We start from the raw sequence: 17,297 nt of genomic DNA, 5'->3' as shown, positions 1-17,297 counted from the left end.
CTCCGTTTTTGCTTGCCTGTTCCTGTTATGGTGGTGAATTTGTTACTTGAACCCTGCCTAAAAAAGGCACTATAGGGGCAGCAAGAGCCTTAGCCAGTATCCGGAATCCTAGGGGCGACAGGTGCAGGCCATCTGTGGCAAAGCATTGTGGTCTGTCGACCATGTCATCCCAAGCAGACAGATACTGGATCCCATTTGAATGACACCAGAAGTTTAGCCAATTGTTGAAATCAGTCATTTTGTCCTTGTACTGCGGTATCATTCTGGGCGATGGCAGAATGCTACTCAGGGCTAGGGTCATACCTGCCTGGGCTACAAGATCATAGAGCTCTTCCATGTCTCTTTTCATGTAGTCCAGGGAGATATGTCTCAGGTCATTCACACCAACATGGACAATGACAGAGTCATATTTGTACTTGTGGAGTGACCTGAGTGCGTGGGTTATGTGGCGGATCCTGGCACCCGACAGGCAGCTGACAGTAACCTTCTCCTTGTTTAGCCTGGTGAGTGGGACATCAGTGTGCCTGACTATCACCTATGACTAGTGTGTTGGGTATGTTGTTTTGCCTTATTGGCTGTGTTTGAGTGGCACACTGAATCTGTGGGCTATGTGTCATTTGGGTTGTATTGGGGGATGGAGGTTGCTTGTGTTTCTGCTTTGGAGGTCTTTGTTGCTTAGGCAGATTATTATTGAGAGCCTCCGCAAATGTTTTTGAGTTTCTATGTGTGGATTTTGGTGGTGTAGACGTAGTGAGACTATGTGATGAGTGTGGTGTGGTGCAAATGTTTACCTTCTCCTCATGACTGTCAGGTTCAGTCTTGGTTGGTGATAGCTTTACCTCCAGTTTGGCTAGATACGTGCATCTCTCACAGGTTGTAGTGTTGGGTGGTAGGAGGGGAGGGTTGTCTGTGTACATGAGGCAATTTCTACATTGCCTCAAGATTGGTTTTACACTTTCTGTTATGGTTGGGAATGTAGTGACATTTGGCAACATCATTAATGAAGTATTTACTCATCATTTCTTGTGAAAGCTGTCCTGAGAGGCATTAATCTCAGCCTCAGCCAGAAATTGTTGACGTTCCATCGGCTATCCTCACTTCCTCATTCCAGGGGGAGCTGCCCTGTAAGCATTGTGTCCATACCTCTCAACTTCTTAGCACAAGAAATGTGGACATAATGGGGGGCTGTACAAATAGGGACACATTTTAAACATTGCTTTTATAAGCTTAGAACTTTTCTGGAGTAGAAGGTGTTTTGTTAGCATGCATTTTCTGAAGGATATGATATCTGAAAATCAAATGTCTGTTATTATTTAGTGACTTCAATTCTCAATGATTTGCCATTAAACCAAAAATTTTTATGAGAAATGGACCAAAAATATGAGGCAAAAACCTGGGCATTTCTGCAAAAATCTGGATAGTTGAGAGGTATGATTTCAGTATGTCTTCCTTCAGAGAGCTGTGCGATACTGTCTACTTATTCCTGCAACAGCAGTGCTAGTATCATAGCTGGATGCCTTGCAGCTGTGACACTTTGCCAACTTCTACTTAATAAGCCTTTTTAGAAGGCCATTTCTTATGTTGTCTTGTTTTTGGGCTTTTCCCATCTCTCACACACACAGACACACACACACACATTCTATGACTGATAGTGTAGATTTCAGTCAGGGTTCTTGTAACGTTGATTACCATTTTGTTGTCTTCTGCAGGATCTACATGGATTACAATGCTACAACTCCTTTGGAGCCTGAAGTCATTGAAGCAGTGACTGAAGCCATGAAGGAGGCCTGGGGCAATCCAAGCAGCACCTATGAACCAGGTAAGGAAGGTGGAGTTGACTTCTCCTGTTAGTCCTAGTACCTCAGATGGAAATAAACCCCTATTTATAGTAGGGCAGTGTTTTTATTGAAGTAAAGTCAGACCTATCCTGTATCTGCCTCACACTGTCATGTTAGGCGTTAGTAATTTCCGGTTCTAGATAAATGCAACAGAGTTCCTGTCTCAAAGAAACCATGGATACTTGAAAATAGCCAAGTAAGATTTATAAATATAAAGCTCACTGAGGTAGGGAATACACAAACAAAACTGAAGGTTCTCATACCTTAGCTGGATACCTTGTGATACACATCTTGTACCATTCTGTTATGAGTAATCCAGTTATAAAAGGTGGGGGGTAGGGGATAGGGGGACAGCAGCCTGAGTGTCACCACTCAGGCAGAAGTGGAGATGGGAATTAGGTACCTGTTCTCTTCTTTTTAATTGTCAGCTTTTTCTTCTGCTGGGCTGTTCATTTATCAGAATCCTGCTGGGTGGGCTGCAGAACCTTCTTTCAGGTCTAGCCTTCCAACCTTGGCTCTGTGAGTCACATAAATGAGAACAATTTGTTAGCATGCACATAAAATCTTTTTCAGTGTAAAAGCTAGTTTACAGTGGTCTTCCTTATCCCACCACATAATCCAAAAAACAGTTGGTTATTGTAAACCGTAAAAGTATGCTGATACCAAAAGCTTCTTTGCCAAGTTAAATTGTGTCAACAATTTCAATGATAATATCTCACTGTATTTTTTTTAATAATTGACAGAAAAGGCATTTTTGAGAATGACATGTAATGTAAAATGACATTATTGTACCAATGGACTTGCTTCACCTTGAGTAGGAGGTCATACTAGTAACTCAGATGCTGTAGAAGATGGCCAGGAAGGTGGTTGCAGCGGAGGACAAGTCCTGACCCCTGTGAATCTTAGAAGCTGGGTAGTCAGCAGTAGTAGAAATAGTGGTGATATGTGAGAGGATAACAGTTGGCTCCCATGATATGTATAGGGATGTGAGCCAGTGCATACCAAGCTTCTTCAGGAACCCATGGGTAGAAAAGCAGTAAGCCCTTTCCACAGGTTCTGGTTCATCTGTGATGGCCCTAGCACGCTGTCACCTGTTTAGGTCTGTTGACATTTAAAAAAAACAGAGTAGCTAAGTACATTGTAAGGAGAGTGTCAAGTTACATGTTATTTAATTTGTAACAGAATATTCCAGTGTGTAATTTTTTAGCAACATGACTTGTATCACGGTTTCATTTGATAGAAATTTTGATGCCTTGGGTTTGCTTATAATTATCTATGAATACAGACTGCTCTTTCTGAGCTGGTCATTAAAAGTCTGCTACTGTACATACAATTCCTCGAAAGCGAATAATCAGTTTGTAATGAGTTTTGTAGTTTAGAGATGGTGCAGACAGATCTCTCAGATTTGTCATCTACATACATTATGCATTTAAGATCTTGGAATTCAAAGGGGGGTGAGAGTTAATACAGAGATGGAAGAGAAGTGGTCTAAAGATGAAGCCTTGGGGCACACTTGCTTGGAATTGTTATCTCCTGAATTTGATACAAAAGGTTCTTTCTGAGCTGTGTTTTGTAAACCAGGACCAGGCACCTTCACCCGTTCTGTATCCCCGTAGTGTTAAGCAAACACTTGTGATGTGCAGCTTCAAAAACCCTCTTTGAATCAAAGAACAGATCACTTGAGAAATTACCCTTTTCCAGATTAAGGAAAATCCTGCTGATAGCAGAATATATGACAGTTATAATGCTGTATCCAGACATTTTCAGAGAGTATGTAATGTTTTTCACAATTTTGTATCTGTTGTTAGCAATTTGTTCACTGGTTTTGAAAAAAGTGCCTCTGCTTTTTCTCCTGATTTGAAAGAATTGTGCAACTAGGGATTTAGGGAACTGATTTGCATACAGCTGTTGGGGGTATTTCTGGGGTAACATTTTGAATTTGCTTAATGAAGTTTATGGTATAATTTATATTATTTCTCATGTTAGGATTCATGTGGGTTTAGACATTTAAAAAGTTGTTCCCCATTTAAAAGGGTATTGCTTACTAATACATTTATACAGTGTATCATTTGCATTAACGTAATGCTGTAAATATTTACATTTTTAATCATATAATATGCCAAAATGTCATTATTTTCATGATTATGGGAAGAGATTTCTTTGAACTAGAATTATCAGAAAACAATTGTTTTGTTCCTTGTCAGGTAATTAAGTCCTTCTGTTTCATATTGTCTGAGAGTGACTTGATTTTTTTTAGAGACTATTCTCTAGCGGTTGTGCATATGGTTGTATGTGTGTGTGTAATATATATATATATATATATATATCTATATTTAAGTTTAAGTACTTGGGATCAGCAGTTCAGAGTAATGGTGAATGTGGAAGAGAGGTGAAGAAGAGAGTACAGGCAGGGTGGAATGGGTGGAGAAGAGTGTCAGGAGTGATTTGTGACAGACGAGTACCAGTAAGAGTGAAAGGGAAGGTCTACAAGAGGGTAGTGAGACCAGCTATGTTATATGGGTTGGAGACAGTGGCATTGACAAAAAGGCAGGAGTCAGAGCTGGATGTGGCAGAGTTAAAGATGTTAAGATTTGCAATCGGTGTGACTAGGATGGATAGGATTAGGAATCAGTATATTAGAGGGTCAGCTCATGTTGGACAGTTTGGAGACAAAGCAAGAGAGCGAGATTGCGTTGGTTTGGACATGTGCTGAGGAGGGATGATGGATATATTGGGAAAAAGATGCTAAGGATGGAGCTGCCAGGTAAGAGGAATAGAGGAAGGCCTAAGATAAGGTTTATGGACGTGGTGAGAGAGGACATGCAGGCGGTTGGTGTGACAGAGCAAGATGCAGAGGATAGGAAGAAATGGAAAGAGATGATCCGCTGTGGCGACCCCTAACGGGAAAAGCCGAAAGAGAATGATGATTTATATATATATATATATATATATATATATATATATATATATATATATATATATATATATATATATTTATATATATATATATATATATATATATTTATATATATTTATATTTATATATATATATATATATATATATATATATATATTTATATATGTAGATATATATGTATATTTTATATATATCTATATATCTATATATATATATATATATATATATATATATATATATATAGAGAGAGAGAGAGATTAGATATATACATATAAATAATATGTGGATGTACGTGGAAGGTGTGGTCTATGAAATACTGAGTGTTTGTTAAGGAGTGAGTTTTGTGATGAGTGACAAAGCTGCAAGTCAAAAACCTGTTTTATAACATATTTTTGTGTCATACAAAACAGACTCCACACATGCTGCAGGTGGATTGGACACTCTAAATTGGCCCTAGGTGTGCGTGTGAGTGTGCCTTCTGTGGAAGGTTGGGCGCCGGGCTGGCAACTCGACACCGTAAAACTCCACTGCCATTCAATGTGCGGACAAGGTGATCCGCTGTGGCGACCCCTAACTGGGAAAAGCCGAAAGAAGAAGAAGACAAAACAGACTCCACATATTTAATTGATCTTTTTTTTTTAGTAGGGACTACAATAATTAGGGGTGTCTGAGTAGGGATTTAGATGGTTCTTTTAAGTGGTTTTCTGTTCAAGTGTCTGAGGTAATTATTTTGTATTGACTATTTGTTAGCAGTACAGTGAGGGTTATGTTAGGATTTGTTATTCCATTACCTTTTTAATTAGTGTAGATTGAATCAAGTCTGGTTTACCCGCAATACCTTTTTCTTCTGCAACCTGTGTTCAGTGTTTTCTTTACTTTTTAGTCTTTTATTTTATTTTATTTTATTTTCAATTAGGAGTGAATTTAGTTTATAAGAGCGAGCTGAGAAAGGTTGGCAGTGTTGTATTTTGAGGATTGTGTGTATTTTGTGTATACAATGTATGAAGTTATTAGTTTTTTTTTTTTTTTTTTTTTTTTACATTAAAGTGAAATTGAAATGTAGTCTGTTTTATTTTTGTCATTATATATATATATTTGTTATTACATTTAAGAGACCCATTGATATAATGGGTAAGGTCTTTGCCTGCTATGCACAAGGTTTAAAGTTCTATCCAGACCTCCAGCTCATGCCTCTTTGAAGTTTGCATGCTCTCCCTGTGTCACTGTGGGTTACCCCCAGCTCCAAAAACATGCTGAGTGTTCCCACCTGAAACTCACTCAAGAGTGGAGACATGGGCAGCAGCACAGACTGTAGATGGTGACTGTAGGAGGAAGAGTTGTACAGACTATCCACTTTGGGCTTCCACTGTGGTGCTCAGTATTCTCAAGACTGTGTGGAAATTGTCTGTAGGTGATTTGGTTGTATTGACTATCACCAAAAAGGTGCATAGATATCTGCCAGTAATAAAAGGGTTGAGGACCCGGCTTACTCTGATTTGAGCTAACAGTGGGAGGCGGGCATGTGCTGCTATTGGCCAATGTGTGCCTGTCATGAAGCCCAGCAGCCATAGCTCAGGTTGCCTAGCTTGGATTACCTGGTAGAACTCTTTGAAAAAGCTGGCTGTAAAACCAGTCAACTTGCCAAACAAGAACAAAGAATTGCTACACTTGGTGAGGTTTACTGACGAGATGCAGCTTGGAAGGGGATGATCTGTTGATGAGTTGTCCAGCCTCCACCTTGTGTATCCAGGATCCAAAATGGAAGGGCAGTCCATCAAAGAAATCCAGGCCCTGCTACTCAGGAGGACAGACTGAAAATGGTGTGGGAATTGTGGTGAGGGAGAGGCCTCTGAAGACCATAAGGGATGTCATCAGAATTTGTGACAGAACATGACAGTTGGACTCCATTGTAAGGATTAACCATGAGGGATGTCATCAAACTTAGTGACAGACTCTTGGCTGCAGGAAAGAACAGGGCAGTATTCATATTCTCAGCCCATGCCCCAAAGCAGGGTTGGAATAGTGAGGAAAAGAGTGCATTCATACAGCAGTTACAGGACCTAGTAGGTAAAGCAGGACAACATGAACTGGTGTGATGATGTGCGATCTGAATGCACATATTGGGACATACTGAACAGGATATGAGGACTGCTGGAGTCCATATTGGTGGGGCAGCAGCAATAAAGGAGAATGGCTTGATGGTGGCTCAACACATGGTTCAGCAAGAGAAACATTTGCAAGATCACATATAAGAGTGGTCAACATGCAACTCGAGTAGACTTCCTAGTAAAGAAAGGGCATTGGGGTAGAATCAGCGATTGCAATGTCATCCCTAGTGAAGCAGTTGGCCCACAGCATAAACCAGTTGTTGGTACAATCCATTGCAGTTAGTGGTCAGAGAAGCCTCTAAGATCAATAGAGACTGAGCTGGAATTTTGACAGGGGAGAAAGCACAAGAGTTCAAGGATTTACTTGGGACTCTAACACCACAGGAAAAAAAGGAAACGGATATGTGGCTGAGTATGGTATAGAAGCAAGGTATCTAAGGAATGCTGGTGTGAAATGCAGCAGTCCAGGAAGTCATCAAAAGAACGGAGGAGTGCAGGTGACAGTGGGATATGGAAAAGAACCGACCAAGCTAAGAAGTAATACTGGTTAGCTAACAAGGCATCAGAGGAGGACTTCCAAGATGGCTGCACACTGATCAACAGCTTCACTTCAGCGTTCATAATGTGAAAACAGAAACTGAGAAACTGCAGCCAGCGATATTGGCAACTTTGGTAACATTCAGTTATTTGTCTAGCCTAAATAGACTGTCTAGATGCCTACAAAGTTGAAACTTAGAAAGTCTGAAAGAAAAACAACTAGAAAAGGGGAAGAAAAACATTGACTGGGAAGAATCCTGCATCTGTTCAGCAAAAAAGCAGTTCAAGCTCCAGCTTTGATGCAAGACATGGCTTCCGGTAATCTAGAGGGAAAAAATAAGTCAAATGTCATTGGAGCGGATTAAAATAAATGAAACACTGAAGGAGTAATTCAGCTCAAATAAGAAAAGGCTGGAAGAAGCTTTAAACAGGTATTTAGATGAGCTGATAAAAATGGAGGTCGAAATGATGAAAAGGCTGGCTGAGTATGAGACTGCTCAAGAAGAGATTAGAGGACAAGAGGACATGGGAGAAAATCTGAAATTTTCTGCTGTACCAGAGAAACTCGTAGGAACAGACTATATTAATTTTATAAAGGCACAAATAAGCAACTGGACTGGTATTCCACAGCAGGAACTGTTAATTGAAAGGGCATACCATGTGTATGCTCCAAATATGGCAGTGAGAAAGAAGCCAAGACATTTTATTAGTGAAGTTCCAAACCTACCAGCAGAAAGTGTTGATACTGACAAAACTGTGGCAAAAGAGCAAAGTATTAAGTACTAGAGATTGTGTTTGTGGAAAATGATTATCCACTAAAGACAAGGTGGAAGAGAAACAAATTTATTCCAGTAAGCAGGGAATGTCGAGAGGCAGGTGTGAAATTCAAGCTGTTATATCCAGCTGTCTTCAGAATATTTTTTTCTGGAGGATCAGTCATTTTTTGATGCAGAACAGGCTAAGGAGGAAATGCACAAGTCTGTCCAACAAAAAATGAGCCACCAAGCAGAAGGGGACTGTGCTACTCATTCTTGTGATAATAGAGCACACAGACAGACTTTACCAGTGAAACCTTTCCCACTGTTACAAAGGAAAATGCTTGAGAGAGAAAAGCGCAGGAGTAGACCAGAAAAATCAGGAACACCGTGGAATTGAACTGGAGTCTGAAGTTGCGAGATGGAGATGAATAGGAAGAATACCAGCAACTTGGAAATTAGTGGATAAAGTTATTTATTATTTATTGACATTTGATTACTGGGGCAGTCTGAGTGGGCAGGAGCCCATTTTCAGGTGAGACCCTGGGAGATGATCTTCAAAGTATTACAAAACTTTTTAAGAACAATAGTCTTACAGTCTTCAAAAGTAATGCAAAAAACATCTACAGTTAAATAATTGTACCAAATTAGACATAATATAAAAATATTGGTTAAGAATAGATACAAGATCTGATGTCCGTTTACATTTGTTCTTCAACTCTTGGGTTTGGATCTGATCCGTTAATCCGACTCAGCTGCTTCTCCTAGCTCGTGAATCACTGAAAGCTCTTGAGCTGCTCCCCTTCCCATAGTGCCTTAGTACCTAACATACCTCAGATCTCGTTTGCTACCTTAGAGTGCAGACGTGTTCAGTGTTTCTGCTCTCGAGTTAGTAGTGTTTCTTTGGGTACTGTGAGTTTTTTCATCTTAATTTTATTGCCAAACTTCTTCAAAAATATCTCCTATTGCACTTCCTCTCTGTTTCCCACTAAACAACTTTTTGAGTACTTGTGTACTCTTTTTTTTTTTTTTTTTTTACCTTCTTCTTTCAGCTGCTCCCATCGGGGTAGATCATCTGTTTCCATTTCTTCCTGTCCTCTGCATCTTGCTGTGTCACACCAACCACCTGGATGTCCTCTCTCACCACATCCATAAACCTTATCTTAGGACTTCCTCTTTTCCTTTTACTTGGCAGCTCCATCCTTGGCATCCTTCTCCCAATATATCCAGTATCCCTCCTCAGCACATGTCCAAACCAATGTAATCTCACCTCTCTGGCTTTGTCTCCAAGCCTTTCAACCCGAGCTGACTCTTTAACATACTCATTTCTAATCTTGTCCATCCTTGTCACACCCAATGCAAATCTTAATATCTTTAACTCTGCCACCTACAGCTCTGACTCTTGTCTTTTCGTCAGTGCCACAGTCTCCAGCCCATATAACCTAGCTGGTTTTGCTACCATCTTTTAGACCTTCACTTTCACTCTTACTGGTACCCATCTGTCACAAATCACTCCTGACACTCTTCTCCACCCATTCCACCCTGCCTGCACTATCTTCTTCACCTGTCTTCCATGCTCACCATTACTTTGAACTGTTGATCCCAAGTATTTAAACTCGTCAACCTTCACCAACTCTACTCCCTGCATCCTCACCACTCGTGTCCTCCCTCTCATTCACACACACATATTCTGTCTTAATCATGCTGAACTTCATTCCTCTCCTCTCTAGAGCATATCTCCACCTCTCCAGTGTCTCCTCTACCTGTTCCCTACTCTCACTAAAAATCGCAATATTATCCGCAAACATAGTCCATGGGGACTCCTGTCTGATCTTGTCTCTTAACGTGTCCATCACCATTGCAAATAACAAAGGGTTTAGAGCTGATCTTTGATGTAATCCCACCTCCACCTTGAATGCATCCATCACTTCTACCGCAGACCTCACCACTGTCACTCTGCCCTTGTACATATCCTGTACCACTCTTACATACTTCTGCCACTCCAGACTTCCTCATATAATACCACAACTCCTCTCCAGGCACCCTGTCATATGCTTTCTCTAAGTCCACAAAGACACAATGTAGCTCCTTCTGACCTTCTCTATACTTCTCCACCAACACCCGCAGAGCAAACATTTCATCTGTAGTGCTCTTTCCCGGCATGAAGCCATACTGCTGCTTACTAATCACTACCTCCATTCTTAACCCAGCTTCCACTACTCTTTTCCATAACTTCATGCTGTGGCTGATCAGTTTTATCCCTCTGTAGTTACTATTGCCATTGTTCTTAAAAATTGGTATCCATACACTTCTTCTCCACTCCTCAGGCATACTCTTGCTTTCCAAGATTCCTTTAAACAATGTGGTGTAAAACCCCACTGCCATCTCTCCTAAACACCTCCATGCTTGGGCAAACAGCCTTTCCATTCTTCATCCTCTTCATAGCTGTCCTTACTTCCTCCTTGCTAACCCGTTGCACTTCCTGATTCACCATCCCCACATCATCCAACCTTCTCTCTTGTTTTTCATTCTCTTCATTCATCAGCCCCTCAGAGTACTCTTTCCATCTGCTCAACACACTGTCCTCCCTTGTGAATACATTTCCGTCATTATCTTTATCACTCTAACCTGCTGCACATCTTTCCCAGCTTGGTCCCTCTGTCTAGCCAGTTGATACAGGCCCTTTACTCCCTCCTTAGTGCCCAACCTTTCATACAACTCGCCATACGCCTTATCCTTATCCTTTGCCACTTGTCCCTTCACCATACGCCTCATCTCCCTGTACTTCTTTCTACTTTCTTCATCTTTCTGACAATCCCACTTATTTGCCAACCTCTTTCCTCTATTTACTCGTCTGCACTTCCTCATTCAACCACCAGGTCTCCTTGTCCTCCTTCCTCTGTCCCGATGTCACACCAAGCACCTTTTCTAGCCATCTCCCTTACCACCTTTTCAGTGGCTGCCTAGCTATCTTCTAGCTATTCACTGCCACCCAGTGCCTATCTTAACGCTTCCCTGAGCTTCACCTTACACTCGTCCTTTTTCAACTTCCACCATTTGTTCCTTGGCACTGCCCTCACTCTCCTCCCGTTCTTGATCACCATTATCCTACAGACCACCGCTCTATGCTGCCTAACTACGCCTTCCACTGTCACCACTTGCAGTCTCCAATCTCCTTCAAACTGGCCCTGCTGTATAGGATATAATCCACCTGTGTGCATCTTCCTCCACTCTTTTACATCACCCTATGCTCCTCTCTCATTTTAAAAATATGTATTTACCACAGCCGTGTCCATCCTTTTTACAAAATCCACTACCATCTGACCTTCTGCATTCCTCTCCATAATGCCACACCTCCTTATCCCCTCTGTTCCCTTCACCAACATGCCCATTAAAATCTGCTCCATTAAAATCTGCTCTAATCACCACTGTCTCACTTTTGGGTACACGCTCCATCACTTCATCTAACTTGTTCCAAAATTTTTCTTGGTCATCCATCACACACCCAACTTGCGGAGCATATGCACTAACAACATTCATCATCATGCCATCAATTTCCAGCTTCATAAACATCACTCTTTCTGACAATCTTTTCACCTCCAAAACACTCTTGACATGCTGTTCCTTCAGGATAACCCCTACCCCAGTTCTCCTCCCATCCACACCATGGTAGAATGATTTGAACCCACCTCCGATACATCTGGCCTTACTCCACTTCCATCTGGTCTCTTCCATGCACAATATATCAACCTTCCTTTGCTCCATCATATCGGCTAGCTCTCTCCCTTTACCAGTCATACTGCCAACATTCAAAGTTCCTACCCTCACTTCCACACTCCTAACCTCCTCTCCTCCTGCCTCTGGGCATTTCCTCCTCTTGCCTCTGGGCATTTCCACCTCTTCTTCTCCTTTGGCCAACAGTAGCCCAATTTCCACCAGCACTCTGTTGGGTAACAGTACTGGAGGCAGTTATTGTTAACTTTGTACTCTGTCTTTTACCATCGTTTGTAATTTCTTTTTTCCGTACTTTACATACATCTTAAATACTATTGTTGGTATTTTCTACTTTATATTTCCCTTTACCTTCTGTGTACTTAGGATTTAGAAATAAAGCTTTTTTTCTCCTTCATGACAAGGTCTGAGAAACCCTCTGGTTTCAAGTAATGTATGTCCTGTGACCACAAAATTCCATTATCCGATGTGCATTCTAAATGCGTTTGTCTAGGCCCTTCACAACTTGATGCCAGCTGTGACATATTGTAAGGGTTTTAAACTTAGGGCCCTTATATATGGATGGCATAAGTTGATTCTCAGAGGTTTACTGCCCTTTAAATTGTCTACTTCAACAGCATCATCCTCAAACCCATAAGAGTACAGAGAAAAAGGATTCTAGGAAGTGTTTGCTGGAATCAACCACTTCAATGGGTCTGGGATCAGAACCTCCTAAGAAACTGGCTAAGAGTTCAGATCCTAGCTCCTTGGATCCAAAAACCAGAAAAGAGAAATCTCTTCGGATCTGATAGCCACACTCGACCCTGGATTTCGTTACATCCAGTTTAGCCACACTCGACCCTGGATCCCGTTACATCCAGTTTGCCCTCTCCTTTCTTAGAATGCTGTCCAAGACACCATCAACAACAGCATCCTTGATGCACTCTTCCAAAAGCTTGACCAAAGCTGACGTGGACAGGATGATGAGGAAGTTTATCTTGACGCAGATGCAAAAGGGGGTTCTCCCAACTTCTACATCATCAGGTGCAGAGATCCTCATTAGTACAACCTCCCCCCCACTCGCTCCTTCTCTGATCCAACCTGTGGTATTGGAGTTGTTGGATTCAAAGATTCTGGAGTCATTCTCATCAGATCCGAAGATACTGGTATCTTCAACTCTGGTAGCATTTCTGAGTGGACTGGTTCTGAGGTGTCGAATCCAAGGTATTGGATTCAACTTTGAAGTTTTTGGAACTGTCTCTTCCCCTCAGAGCCTCAGCATTAGATAACTTCCTCTTCAAGTGCTCTGCCTTTAGGGAGGAAGGAGCTTAGGCCCATAAGCATGTTCTTTCAGAGCCATAAGTTTCTTTCTCTCTGAGGCATTCAGCATTCGAGGTATTAAGAGAGCATTCTATATCCATAGAGCTCTAACTTCTCCACCTTCTTTGGCTCTGACCACCCTAGCCCATTTGTCTCTGTGTCTTGAGCTTCAGTCATCCCTACCACAGGGACAGCCAGCCCAAGTTAAGTCTCCAGGATACCCAATAGGGTATAATGATTTCTTCTAACACTTCTCCGTAAGATCCCACCGAAGCAAAAGGAGGCACTTGAACTCACCTCAAGAGTCTGTCACAGAAGATACTGACTTCGTTGAGGGAGAAAGGTCCCCAAGCTCAGCAGCCAAAGCTGTCTGATTTGGAGACAATCTGGAACTCCTAAAGCAAAGGGGTGGTTGGTCTCCTGATAGCCCTTCCCAGGAGGAGTCTGTATTCTTTGAGGCTTTTGGTACTGGCCTGTCTCCCTCTTGGGTGCCTCCACCTGATAATGAGCTCATTGATTTGGTCTCTTAGCAGGCATGGAAGGAACCAGATACCATTTAACCAATTCCCAAGAGACCAGATAGGATCCTGACACCACCTAAAAACAGAACTTTCTGGAGCAAGGGATTACTGGTTGATGCCATGGTTGTAGCAGGAGCCACACAGAAGGAAATAACAGAACAAAGTTCCTCTGACCACCCCCCCCCAAACAGTGGGTCAAGGATGATGGACAGGTTTGGGAAGTGTGTTTATACTTCAGCAACATTTGCCTTCTAGTCACTGCCTTCTAGTCACTGAAGTGTCTGGTATATTTCACAAGACTGCAGAGGGAATTGACAAAGGAACTCTCCAAATCCTTCTCAAGGACCATATCCTCCAAGGCAGAGAGCACGGTTGCCTCTCAGTTGTTTACCATTCAGTCCATTTTCAATTTGTCCATGAGGCTCATCTCTCACACAGCAGAAAGTACCTCATGGATGGCAGGTTCAGGTATTTCCATTAGAAGGCATGCCTGGATGCACTTGTGTGACTTTGCAGAACCCTTCAGAGCTTCTTTCGTCAATGCTGCCTTTAACAGAGGATGTTCTTCGTGTTTCACTGTTGCAGTCATCATAGTTGGGTTATCCTGCCAGGGGTAGCCCTCAGTCGGCCCGAATACCAGAGGCTTAGTATTTCTGCATCGGTTGCTGTCTCTTCAGGACTGATGTCAGGTCGTCAGTGGTATAAAATCAGGCAGCTGACGCCATTACATCAGTTTTTCTTGCTGAGGAGACCGAGGCAGAAGCAGTTCACATGACTGCCGGTTGGCAGCTACCCGAGTTTCGTTTCCGAATTGAAGTTGAGGTCTTCTAAAGCTAAGTATCCCATTGGGGATCCTTTTTTCTTGCTCTAACTGATGTCAGAAATAGTTAACAATTGTCTCGCCTGTGGAAAGCAAATAACACACCGAGAGTTCCATTCTTACTGTGTCACCTGTTTAGGCTCAGACCACAACGTACCTCACTGTCGCTTTTGTGCTTTGTTCAACGCCAGAACTATACGTTGTTGGGCCCTTATTGTAGGTAAATATTTTTGTTCTTGATCTCCGTATTCTGAAATGGCTTCAGTAAGCCATCCGACTACCGATCTTCCGAAAAAATGTAAGGATAAAGACAGACAGACCGCACAGGTCCAGAACTGCCGACGACGCTTCCGTTAAGCTAGTCGCCAGGTTGCCGGTACTCAGTAAGGTGCTTTCGCAGCCCCTGATGCCCGCTTCTGTGGATTCACAGGCCACTACCAAGACCCGTTTGGAGTCTGGTATGCCACGAGACTCTTCTTTGACTAAGGATCCCGCGGATGTCTCTACCTTGGATGGGTCTGGAGCCGCTGAGCAGGCACCGATTTCCAAGGGCATTCTTCGCACTACCGATACTCTGCACAAACCGACTTTTCACATCTTCAGTTCTTTCTAAAACTACTGAGTTTCTAAGGCCCAGGGTATGAACTACGCCTAAAAAAACGAAGACCTAAACTCAGGTACCTGCTTCCATGCCTCAGTCTCAAATGCTTAAAATGGCGGAAGACCTTATCATGCTTATTAGGGGAAGCCAACCTACCCCTTCCAAAAGCGAGATTTGTCCCCAGCAGTTTTATCTGACCAGGAGTCCGATGACTCTGAGGTTTCTGAATATGAAGACATGCAACCCTTATCTGCTTATGAGGATTCAGATGCAGAGGATTCTATACCTTCTGCCTGTCCTCCAGAGGATTTTTCATTTGGAGAAACCCTACATACTTTAAGGGAGCATTTCCATTGGGAATGTCAGGATTATCCTCAGTCCAAAAAGAGACTCCGGGAATTGTTAGATTTGCCACAGCACAGACCTTTAGCTATTCCTCCTGTCTTGGATGTTGTGGATGATGTCTTTATGGAATCCAGTTTAATTCCCGACACCCTTCCTCCTGCTCCCAGGAAACCTGACAGGTATTAGAGTCCCTGACTCACACAAATTTCTGTTAAGAAAATTCTACTGCTGACCTAGAGGTCCTCTCCCAAGGACCTAAAGGAATAAAAGCAACCACAGCTAAGAGTTCCAACCTCTCAGACAGGGATTCCTGAGCTTTATACAGATGGCGTAAAAAAGTATACACCTCTGCAACTCTTGCCATTAGAGCATTAAATTGTCAGTTCCACATGCTGAAATACCAGCAACATACCATGGGACTCCTCAAACAAAAAATATCTACCTTTCCTGCTTGTGCAGAAAATTAACAATTACAGTAGCTTATGCATTTTGCAAGCCAAATTACTAGACACACCTTATAATGTGGCTTTGACGCCCTAGAAGCATCTTCCAGGGTAGCAGTCACAGGTTCTCTACTTAGAAAGCATGTTTGTCTTAAGGAACAGACCTTGCCAGACCATATCAGATCAAAACTATTGGACACACCATTGAACAAAGACAATTTGTTTGGCACCAAGGCAAAAGAGGTCTTAAAAAAGATGGAAAAAAAAGCAAAATCTATGCAGACAGTTAACGACTTCTTGCAGGTCCAGCCTCCGAGGTTCAGTAGGCATTGCCCCTCCAAGCACTGGTCCTTTCCGGCACCCTCCAGGCCAGCTCAGACAAGACCTAGTGGTAGCAGACTCCCCAGGCAGCAGTCCCAGGGACTGCAGAGATCTAAGCAATGGAGTTCCTCCACTTTAAAAACAGGGAGTGCTAAGTCACCCCCTTATGGAAAGAACTCACAATGACTTTACACCTCCACCCCTCACCTCTGCCCACCTGCTTGTGCCCCTAGGAGGGAAACTCTCCTCCCATGTAGAAAAACTGGGTCTTTACCAACGACCAATGGGCCCTCAACATAGTGTCCCAAGGATACATATTTTATTTCCACACTCTGCCAACCCCAAAAGGGTTCCCAGATCTTCCTCCAAACCAGTGGGCAGAGGCCAAAAAACAAGTACATTCCTTGCTGTACATGAGGGCAATACGGCTTGTTCCTGCAGACCAGATAGGAAAAGCCTGGAATAGAAACATTGGCCTGATACCCAGAAAAGAGGGCACCTGGCACCATATTCTTGATTTATCAATTCTAAAGACCTTCCTGGTGATACCAAAATTGAAAATTCTCACCCTCCAGCAGCTTCTCCCTATGCTTTCCAAGAATCCTTGGTTAGCCACCCTAGACCTAAAAGAGGCCTATCTACATATCCCAGTCAGGGATTCTTGCAGGAAATATCTATGCTTCAGGGCAGGATCTATGCACTTTCAGTTCTCTGTGCTTCCCTTTGGCTTATCCACTGCTCCCAGAGTTTTCACAAAATGTGTGGCTCCAGCCATTGCTTTTTGCAAACAAAAGAATATCCAAATTTACCCCTACTTGGACGACTGCCTGATTCAGGCAGACAGGAAAATCTGTTACAGCACCTGACCTTTGTAAAGGACCTCCTGACCTCCCTGGGGTATACTATAAACAAAAAGAAATCCAAACTAGTCCCCACAAAAACAAAATTGTATTCCTGGGAGCAAGCCTGGACACAGCATCCCAGATGGCGTTCCTTACTGCAGAAAAACAAGCCTACCTGACGGGCTACTTCTTTCAACTAGTCACCAGAACCCATTTAT

The 17,297-nt window shown here is 42.5% G+C and overlaps 1 protein-coding gene across 4 annotated transcripts in view; it reads left to right on the top strand.

Moving 5' to 3' along the window:
• SCLY (selenocysteine lyase) overlaps positions 1–17,297 on the top strand; it is a 999,372-nt gene that overhangs the window by 38,883 nt on the left and 943,192 nt on the right. For all 4 annotated transcript variants that reach the window (XM_044070098.1, XM_044070095.1, XM_044070096.1 and 1 more), the window contains exon 3: positions 1,710–1,819. In XM_044070098.1, the coding sequence (XP_043926033.1) occupies positions 1,710–1,819 (110 nt within the window). The remainder of the gene's footprint in view (positions 1–1,709; positions 1,820–17,297) is intronic.

The sequence above is a fragment of the Protopterus annectens genome, chromosome 4.part1, assembly GCF_019279795.1.
Source record: "Protopterus annectens isolate FY-2018-M chromosome 4.part1, PAN1.0, whole genome shotgun sequence".
Classification (NCBI taxonomy): domain Eukaryota; kingdom Metazoa; phylum Chordata; order Ceratodontiformes; family Protopteridae; genus Protopterus; species Protopterus annectens.
Note: the sequence above shows the minus strand (reverse complement) of the source record. Positions and strands in the feature narration are given on the sequence as shown.